Below are 10,054 nucleotides of genomic sequence, written 5' to 3'. Positions count from 1 at the left end.
CCAGGTATGGTCAGGTTCCTCCCTGAACACCTAGCCCCAGGAGCACCCCTTCAACCCAGAAGACAACCCCCCCAGGGCCTGTTTCATAGACTTCTGACCCAGAGACTTCTCTATTGCACACACTCCTTGAGTTACTTCCTGATTTCTGTTTTCAGAAATTCTTGAGCACTGGAGTGGGAGGAACCTGAGCGTCTGGACATCTGGGTTCTGATCCCTGCTCTGCCGAAGGTTGTAAAAAAAAAAAATGCAGGCTGGGGCGCCTGGCTGGCTCGGTCAGTGGAGCATGTGACTCTTGATCTCAGCGTTGTGAGTTCGAGCCCCACGTTTGGTGTAGAGATTACTTAAAAATAAAATCTTAAGGGGCGCCTGGGTGGCTCAGTTGTTTAGCATCTGCCTTCAGCTCAGGTCATGATCCCAAGATCCTGGGATCGAGCCCCGTGTCGGACTCCCTGCTCGGCGGGAAGCCTGCTTCTCCCTCTCCCACTCCCCCTGCTTGTGTTCCCTATCTCTCTCTGTCAAATAAATAAATAAAATCTTAAAAAAAAATTTTTTTAATTAAAAAAATCTTTTTTTTTAAGATTTTAAGGATTTTATTTATTTGACAGAGAGACAGAGAGAGAGGGAACACATCCATCTTGAGAACGTTTTCGTCTTTTTTTTTTTAAGATTTTATTTATTTATTTGACGGAGAGACAACGTGAGAGGGAACACAAGCAGGGGGAGTGGGAGAGGGAGAAGCAGGCTTCCTGCTGAGCAGGGAGCCCGACGCGGGGCTCGATCCCAGGACCCCGGGATCCTGACCTGAGCCGAAGGCAGACACTTAACAACTGAGCCACCCAGGCGCCCCTAGAGAACGTTTTCATCTTGTCAAACTGAAACTCTATACCCATTAAACAATAACTCCCCATCCCCCTTCCCCCCAGTCCCTGACAACCCCCATTCTACTTTCTTTGTCTCCGTGAGTTTGACTGCTCTGGGGACCTCGTACAAGTAGAATTCTACAGTATTTGTCTTTTTGTGACTGCTTATTTCACTTAGCATATGGTTTTCTTTTCTTTTAAGATTTTATTTATTTATCAGAAAGAGGGAGAGCACAAGCAGGGGAGTGGCAGAGGGAGAAATAGACTCCCCGCTGAGCAGGGAGACTGACATGGGGCTCGATCCCAGGACCCTGAGATCATGACCTGAGCTGAAGGCGGACACTTAACCAACTGAGCCACCCAGGCGTCCCTAGCATATGGTTTTCAAGGTTCAGCCATGTTGTAGCAGGTGTCAGACTATCCTTCCTTTTTGGGGCTGAATAATATTCCACTGCGTCTATGCATATATGTGTGTGCATATAGCATTTTGCTTATCCATTCGTCCGTTGATGGACATTTAAGTTTTTTCTACCTTTTGGCTGTTGTGAATAATGCTGCTAATAAACACTGGTGTGCAAATATCTGTTTGACCCTCTGCTTTCAGTTCTTCTGTATATACATAGAAGTATAATTGCTGGATCACCAAGTAATTCTATTTTTAATTTTTTAAGGAACTAGTTAAAAAATGTTAAGCTTTTTTTTTTTTTTTTTTTTTTTTAAGTGATAGGAGAGTTAAGAATTAAAACATTCAGGGGCACCTGGGTGGCTCAGTCAGTTAAACATCCGACTCTGGATCTTGGCAGAGGTCATGATCTCAGGGTCATGAGATAGAAACCTGAGTCAGCCTGCATGGTAAGCATGGAGCCTGCTTGGGATTCTCTCTCTCCGTCTTTCTCTGCCCCACCCCGCCCCCACCTCGCTCATGTGCGCAAGCCCACGCTCTTGCTTTCTCTCTCTCAAAAAAAAAAAAAAAAATCAAAACATCCAATTTTGATTCCAGATCATAGCTGATCTTCCTGGTTTTAATAATGTTTATCCTTCTAGTGTATTGTCTTTTTAAGGAAAAACTAAAACAGAACATACATAATTTTCAGTTTTTACTTATGTATTCACTTATTTAGATTTTTAAAAACTTTTTTTATTGTTGTAAATACATGTAACAAAACTTACCTTAACTTGTTTTTTTTTTTTAAGATTTTATTTATTATTTATTTATTTATTTATTTATTTATTTGACAGAGAGAGCGCAAGCAGGGGGAGAGGCTGGGAAGAATCAGAGCAGGAAGCCTGATGCGGAGCTCAATCCCAGGACCCTGGGATCATGACCTGAGCCGAAGGCAGACACTTAACCGACTGAGCCACCCAGGCATCCCTAACCTGTTTTGTTGGGTTTTTTTACGTTTATTTATTTTTTTTAGTAATCTCTATGCCCAAAGTGCGGGTCGAACTCATGACCCCAAGATCAAGAGTCGCACGCCCTTCCGACAGAGCGAACCAGGTGCCCCAATCTTAACCATTTTTAAGTGTCCAGTTCGGTGGTATCAGGTTCAGGTTTTATTTTAAGGCTTATGATCTCATCAAATTATAATCACATCAGGTTTCAGCATGTGTCACAGGGCCCGGAGCTTCCGGACTCTATTTCCACCTACTCCCATCCCGTGCCACACTCTGTGCTCCTTCCGGCCCTTTCCTCAAAACCGCCAGGACCGAGCAATGTGAGTCACGCTGCCCTTGTAACCATCTTCTAAGACACTAACGTTTCAATGTACATTCAGATACTTATTTTTCAGTCTTTCTCATTAAATGGCTGTCATTTTGCAAAAGAAAATATTAGTCCCGAGTAAGAGTTGTGTTGTGTTGGGTTGCTTGCCCGACTAGGAATTTGTATCTGTGCTTGTCCGGTCCCTCCCACATACATGGGTTGTGTGACCTCGGGCATGACATGGCCCTTATGTGGGGCCTGCTTGTCATCTGTCCGCCAGCGAGTTAAACTAGACAATCTCTGAAGGGACCCAAGTGGCTGACGACACTCCCTCTTGCCCCACCCCCCCAGGCTCCTCTTGACCCCTCACCCCAGGAGAAAGGACCAGGGTGGCAAACGTCCAGAGCCCTGGAGATAGGCCTAAGCCTGATTCTGGATTCTTCCCAGAGGCCCTACTCTGCTGCTACCCACGCCTCACCTTACAGATGTCTTCCAACCAAAACTGAGGCCACGTGGTCTGAAGACAAAGAGATGTATGTTCATGAGAAGTATGGGGAAGGCTGGGTCAAGCAGGAGGGGGTGTGGGCTGGGGGGCAGGAGCAGATTTGGTGGGGCCCCGTGGGCAGGCCAGGGACAGGGCAACCGTCTGCGGGGGGTAACCAGGAGCCTGGGGGGTAACCAGGAGCCTCGGGGCTCTGCAAACCGACCTCTTTCTCGGTCTCCAGGTGAATGTTCTGGGACCTGGGGCTTGGCTATGAGGTGAGACTGAGTTCAATACAAGCACAGCCCGTTCGGGCCCCACCTCTCGCCAGGAAACGCCTCCCCACCACATTGACCACATCCCCCCAGGTTGCCTAGGAAACACTCCACTGGGGCCAGAGGAGTTGGGGCACCATTGCCCAGCAACAGGGGGTGCCCTCCCTTCCGCCCTTATCTGAGGCAACTGCCCGCCACCCTCCTCCACAGGGAGGAGTGCTCTGAAGGGAGAGCCCGGAGCCTTGGGGCGGCCCCGAGGTAAGGTGAGGCTGCAGGAGGGCCCTGCAGGTGGGGGGCCTGGCCGGCAGAGACAAGCAAGGGAGACAGAGCCTGCGGGTGCGGGGGCGGCGGGGACAGGTGCGGAGGTGGGGCCTGACACCTAGCACGACAGCAACGAGGTGTAGCCTATAGAGAGCAAGACCCACTCCACGGAGAGTCGGGAGGCCGCCGGAGCGTCCAAGGTGCCAGCCAGCGGCAGGTGGGCGCACACACACGGGGTGGGAGCGGGCGGGGAGGAGGGGAGCTTCTCATTTCCTTACCCACCACTTCCTCTGAGGCCCAAGCAAGACCGGGGGCGCAGGGGCGCAGTGGGGAGGGGGTGCTAGACAGGAGGAAAGAAGCCCTCGGGGGCACTTAGGTTTCGTCTGAGGCACCCCGGGGTCTGAGAGGGAACCAGGGCTTCTGGAAGCGAGCTGGGGAGCCTGAGCGGGCGTGTCCGGCTGCCGGCCACGGAGGGACCCTGGCTCTCCAGCCTTCTGCCTCTCTCTTGCCCTTCTGGGGTCCCCTTTGCTCCTCTGTCTGTCGGGGTCTATTTCCCAGGCCAGATACCAAGCCCCTTGGGCCTCTGTCTCTCTCCTCACTGTGGTCTGGACACTCATGGCCTCTCTCTCTCTCTCTCTAGGCCCACCCTGTCTCATCTGCTTCCTCTCCTGACCCCTGTCTCTCCAGATGCCTTCGACTCCTGAGCAGCCCTCTGGGCACATGGAGGGACTCCCTACATCAGAGCTGGGTTCGTGGCCCCCACTGCCCTGTGGGCCCTGCATCCCCATCATGCTGGTCCTGGCCTCCCTCTCTGCGCTCTTCCTCCTAACGACAGCCGTGTTGGCCGAACGCCTGTTCCGCCGCTCGCAGCCCCCAGACCCCAGCACCCATGCACCCACCCTGGTCTGGCGCCCCGGAGGAGAACTGTGGATTGAGCCCAGGGGCACCCCCCGAGAGCGCTCCGAGGACTGGTACGGCTCTGCGGTCCCCTTGCTGATGGACCAGGCCCCAGACCCCCCCACCCCCGGGGGCACCTTGGAGGCCCGTGCAACAGCCCCACCTGCCCCTTTAGCCCCACTCTCCCCGTCCGGCTCCTTGGTCCCCCGCACCCCACCCAGGGCCCCAGCCCGCAGCACCTTCTGGGGGCCCCAGGCCTTGGACAAGAGGCCCTGTGTCCCAGGCTTGGTGAGCTGGGCTGAGTCGGAACAGAGGCCAGAGGCCAACGTGTACTTGGGGAGCCCCCAGGCCCAGAGGCAGCGACTAGGAAGCCCTGATCCTGAGTGGGGCCTCCAGCCTCGGGTCACCCTGGAGGAGATCTCCGCTTTCTGGAGGCGTGAAGGTCGGACCAGCGTGGGGTTCTGAATCCCCAGGGCCTGGAGGATTGGCCTCCCAAAGACCCCTGAGGAAGGCCCTACCTCAGAGAGTCTCTCCGAGGCCTTAAGGCCCTGAAGCTCCAGCCCAGGAACCCAAACTGATACTTGGGCCCCTGGGGAAGAATGCCGCCCACCCGCTGCCAGCCTTTTACATCTGGATTTCAATTCCCTGGATCTGGGGCCAGGGGGGCTCCGTGTGGACAGAGCCGGTGCTCCAGAGGAAGCCCAGAGGTGCCTCTCTTTGGCTGCCCAGGCCTGCGGCACAGAGAATTGGGGATGGGGCCGACTCTGGGCCAGAAGCCACAAAATCACGTTGCAGATTAAGATCTCAAGGTACCAGAGAGGCAGAAAATAGCATCATCACTGAGGCTTCCACCTTCCTTGTGCACCTAAGATGCTGGGATCCGAGTGCGGGGGTCCCGTGGATGCCAAAGAACAGGCTGAGTGTGGATGACGAGGGTCAGTCCCGCCAGCAGGAGGGGACAGGAAGCCAGCCTCCCAGAGCCACAGATCATGCCTCCAGGGAAACACACACAGAGGTCAAGACCAAAGGGGCATCTTATTACACCTCAACTGTGGCTTTGACCCCCAACTTGCAACAGGGACTTGGTCAGCCAAACTGGAGAGGCCCCTTCCTTGCCTACAGCTGGGACCTTGCGTCAATGGCAGGCAGCCCTCCGACTCTGACCCCCTGCAGGGGGAGGGAGGCCAGCCAAGGAGATGTGAGTTTGATCCAATACGGAAAGGAACACTGTCCAGGGCAGAGCGGCTCCTAATAGGTGGCCTCTGGCCACCTTCCCTCCCAGCTTGCTGGATCAGTCCAGAGAGACAGATTTGCCGCAAGGCAGACTTATTTATAAAGCTCCATCCTGAAGAAATGGAGCCCAGAGATGTCCTTGGCCCTACAGCCATCTGTCTGAGCTGATCTCCTCTCTGGGAGAGGAGCTAGGAGCTGGGGAGAGGGGAAGGGGTTTCCGTTCCCAGGGGTCCGACTTCCCCAACTTCACTCATGAATGTTAGGATTTTTGTCGTTCCACTTTACCACCTGTACTATTATTTACTTTATATTTTTCTTTAAGATGATGTACTTTTGCTTAATAAATTTATTTTAAAAGGAACCTTTTTTGTATCACTTCTGCAAATGGAAAACCAGTATCGCTTACTATAGATAGAAGGTTCGACATGAAAAGAAATACAAGGTAAACAAAGATATTAGGTAGACATTGTTCCCATTCATTGCCTCAAAGATCTGCTTTTTCTTTGTTAAAGGAAAAGAGAACCGATGGATCAGCAAGGGTTAGGAAAGTGTTAGACAGCCTCATACCGTCCTGCGGCCTCCTCCCTCTCCCCTCCCCGCGCCCCCCCCCCCCCCCCCGGAAGCTCTGAAACAGACTGAGCGTCCTACATGGAGAGCAGCCATCCTGTGCTCTTTAATGGCCAGGAACCTCCCCTGTTCACACCCAGGAAATGCTGCTGGACAGGGGCCAAGAGTCAGCTCTTCCTGCCGGGGCCTCAAGCACTTGGGCTGGACCTCCCCTCTCACGCCCTGGATGCCAGAAGGAAGGAAGGAAGTTGAAGTAACAGCAGGGCCCTCGGCTGAGCCAGGCCCCGGGGGGTGGGGGTGGGGGGGAGGAATCAGACCTAGCCCGTGCTCTGGAGGATTTCAGTCTCTCTAGTGGCAGGGGCGGGGGTTGGACGGGGTGACATAAGACAGGGACATGTAACTGATACAAGCTAGGGATCAGGGCTCCCATCCCATCTCTGTCACTCAGGAGCTGGATAACGGTGTCACTTCTCACTGTCACCATCAGCTGACAGGACTGGGTTGTGGGGACTCCACCCACGGGGAGCAAACGGTCCACCAGGGAAACACAGAGACACGCAGTGTTCAGAGTGCAGACACTCGCCTGTCAGGGCTCAGCAGAGGAAAGGCCCTGGCGCTCCATCTGGCTTTGCCCCCTGCGCCCTTGGAGGCTTCAGAAAAGTGATTGTTGGGGCGCCTAGGTGGCTCAGTCGTTAGGCGTCTGCCTTTAGCTCAGGTCATGATCCCAGGGTCCTGGGATCGAGCCCCGCATCGGGCTCCCTGCTCCTCGGGAAGCCTGCTTCTCCCTCTCCCACTCCCCCTGCTTGTGTTCTCTCTCTCGCTGTGTCTCTCTTTGTCAAATAAATAAATAAAATCTAAAAAAAAAAAAATTGACCTCTGAGGACGCTATGAAATGAAGGGGGGTGTGCGTGCGCACACAGGGACGAATGTGATCTTCCTGCTGCAGAGGCCAGCCTGCTGTCCCCAGAGTCATCTTTATGCTCCCAGACCCAGGCCAGGGGCCACACGTACCAGGAGCCCAAGGAAAGCGGAAGGGACGGCCAGGTCGGTGGATTAACAGGGGTCTTACTTTTACCCTTTGTCCTTTCTCTTTGTTTTAAACCTCTGCCTCTCATTTTTAACACCCTCTTACTACTTTCTCACGTTGAGTCCTTCTTTTAATTCTTCTAATAACTCTGTTGTCTGGAGGTCTAGGGTGCTTACTTTCATCCATGACAGATGGTTTCCTCTTAAGTTTCTAATTTGGGGCTGTGAACTCAGGGTCAGCAGGACCTTATCAGTGGGAAGCCGCGTGACTAGATTTGAGGGTGTCTTTCTAGAGAGGTTCTGGGTTTGCTCCTGTCAAGGATGCTCCAAGGGTATTACCAAGCGTGGACCATGTTATTTGTTCACTCTATCTGGGCTTCCATGACCATGCAGATGGTATAAACTCGAACCCCAAACCCAAGCCAGGGCAAGCCTTCGGCAGTGAGCTCTCGGGAGAGATTTTCTATCACCATCAGATCTCAGGGTGAGCCTGACAAGGTTCTTTTGTGCCCTCTGAGCTGATGGAAAGCTTTTTTTTCCTAGTTCACTCTTTCACTGAGGGTGTCCCCCTCTAAGGGGCAGAGCTTTATATTAGGGTCTCCGTTGTCAATACCCCAGGCGAGACCTCATCTCCAGTCTCTAGGTGAGAGTACAACCCAAGCCCCTGTGTTGCCAAGATCTACAGCGTCAAAGCTCTGGTTTTCAATTTCTTCTTTGTGTGTGGGGATTCCCCTCACTTTCCTGAAACCCAGCTGTGCATTCTGAAGGATGTTTACTTGATTTTATGCCGCATTTCTACATGTTTCATGGTGGGGATGAGCTCGTCAGGTTACACCGTTCACAACATCACAAGACCCAGACTATTTGCTCTATAAGCAAGTTCAAATCTCTTCCACCTTAAAACAACCAGCCCACCAACAACCAATTCTCCACCCTTCACCATACGTGATCTCACATCACCTTCATGGCCGAACTTCTGGAAAAAGCTGTCTGTCCTAACAGTCTACGTTTTCTCCTCTCCCCAGCACCTGCAACCTGCTGCAGGCTCCAGCATGCCTCTGGCACTGTAGAGAAACTGCTCTCACCAAAATCATGTCCTGTATATATTTTTTAAAGATTTTATTTATATATTTGACAGAGAGACAGAGCACAAGCAGGGGGAGCGGCAGGCAGAGGGAGAGGGAGAAGCAGACGCCCCGCCGAGCAGGGAGCCCGATGTGGGACTCGATCCCAGGACCCCGGGATCATGACGTGAGCCAAAGGCAGACGCTTAACCGACTGAGCCACCCAGGCGCCCCATGACCAGTATATTTTAATTAAAGCACCCTGCACAGCCTCCTGTGGGCAGCATTAGACGTTTTGATTCTTTTCTTGACCTGTTCTCGCCACTTGGCTTCTGTGACTCCACACACACCTGATTTCCATTCCCGCCCTCTGGCCATCCCGTCTGATTTGTTTGCTGTCTGCCTTCTTCAGTGGTCCATCCTGGACGGCTTTTGTTCTCTCCTGCCACACTTCTCCCGAGCAATCTCACTCATGCCCGGGGCTTCACCTGCTGTCTCGTACCTGACAATCCCCAAGTCTCCACCACTAACGGCGGCAGATACGGTCTTCCTACATATATGCTCGGCCGTTATTCCAAAGGAATAGTAACAGTGGGAGAGAAACAAGATGACTAGAAGATTATCTCAGAACCACTCCACAGCTATCCCTGGGTACAGAGTCAGCATTCGTCCCCAGGATAAAACCAGAAAAAAAAGAAAAGACGGGGTCATAAATTCACATGGGTAAAGAGGCCAAGCAGGAAACAGGTGGCCAAGGGGACCAGGGGACAAAGGTGGGAAGGGACCACATGCCCGTCTATAGGGATAGCAGCCACTTGGCTCCTTGAATCATGTTTGTCCTGATTTTCCAACAGAAGCTAGAAATCGGGGTTTTTAGGTAAAATAAACCAAAATGTTGGCCACTTTATATATATGTGTGTATTCTAATAAAAGCCAAATGAAGCAAGTCTGTGGGCCACGTGTGGTTCATGAACCATCAGTTGAAGATAACTTTTTTAAAAAATTTTTTTAATTTTCTTTTTTAAGAGATCAAGACCTGAGCTAAGATCAAGAGTTGGATGTTCAGGCTGCCTGGGTGGCTCAGTCGTTAAGCGTCTGCCTTCGGCTCAGGTCATGATCCCAGAGTCCTGGGATCGAGCCCCACATCGGGCTCTCTGCTCTGCAGGGAAGCTTGCTTCTCCCTCTCCCACTCCCCCTGCTTGTGTTCCCTCTCTTGCTGTGTCTCTCTCTGTTAAATAAATAAATAAAATCTTAAAAAAAAAAAAAGAGTTGGATGTTCAACCAACTGAATCACCCAAGTGCCCCTCTTTTTTTTTTAAGATTTTATTTTCAAATAATCTCTACACCCAACATGGCGCTCAAACTCAAAACCCCAAGATCAAGAGTCGTATGCTCCACTGACTGAGTCAGCTGTGTGTCCTTGGAGATCTTCTTTAAACAAACTTGAATAAGTGCCTGGGAAGTCTCCTGAAGTGGGTGTGAAGGGTCCCTCCTTGTCTTGGCCTTTGGTGGTGTGAGGTGTGGCAGCCTGCTCCCAGATGGTCTTAAATCAGGGTTCTCTCCACCTTCACACTATTGACATTTGGCCCGGACACTTCTTTGAGGTGGGAGACTTTCCCGTATGCTGTAGGATATTTAGCAGTATCTCTGGTCTCTATCCACTAGATGCCAGTAGCATCCCCCTAGAT

General features: G+C 52.1%; 1 protein-coding gene across 3 annotated transcripts; it reads left to right on the top strand.

Annotated features, from left to right (window-relative positions):
* Positions 1-2,961: 2,961 nt before the first annotated feature.
* Positions 2,962-5,994, top strand: CUNH16orf54 (chromosome unknown C16orf54 homolog). Of its 3 annotated transcripts, none has more exons than XM_032431063.1 (2): positions 2,962-3,095; positions 4,220-5,994. In XM_032431063.1, the coding sequence occupies exon 2, from the start codon at positions 4,267-4,269 to the stop codon at positions 4,939-4,941; it is 675 nt and encodes a 224-aa protein (XP_032286954.1). In that variant the 5' UTR covers positions 2,962-3,095; positions 4,220-4,266; the 3' UTR covers positions 4,942-5,994. The 3 variants fall into 3 exon arrangements, with proteins under 3 accessions (XP_032286954.1, XP_032286955.1, XP_032286956.1); XM_032431064.1 differs by lacking the exon at positions 2,962-3,095 and adding an exon at positions 3,506-3,576; XM_032431065.1 differs by lacking the exon at positions 2,962-3,095 and adding an exon at positions 3,507-3,581.
* Positions 5,995-10,054: the final 4,060 nt, after the last annotated feature.

The sequence above is a fragment of the Phoca vitulina genome, unplaced genomic scaffold, assembly GCF_004348235.1.
Source record: "Phoca vitulina isolate PV1807 unplaced genomic scaffold, GSC_HSeal_1.0 scaffold45, whole genome shotgun sequence".
Lineage (NCBI taxonomy): Eukaryota > Metazoa > Chordata > Mammalia > Carnivora > Phocidae > Phoca > Phoca vitulina.
The sequence above is the reverse complement of the archived record's forward strand: the minus strand, read 5'-3'. Positions and strand labels throughout refer to the sequence as shown.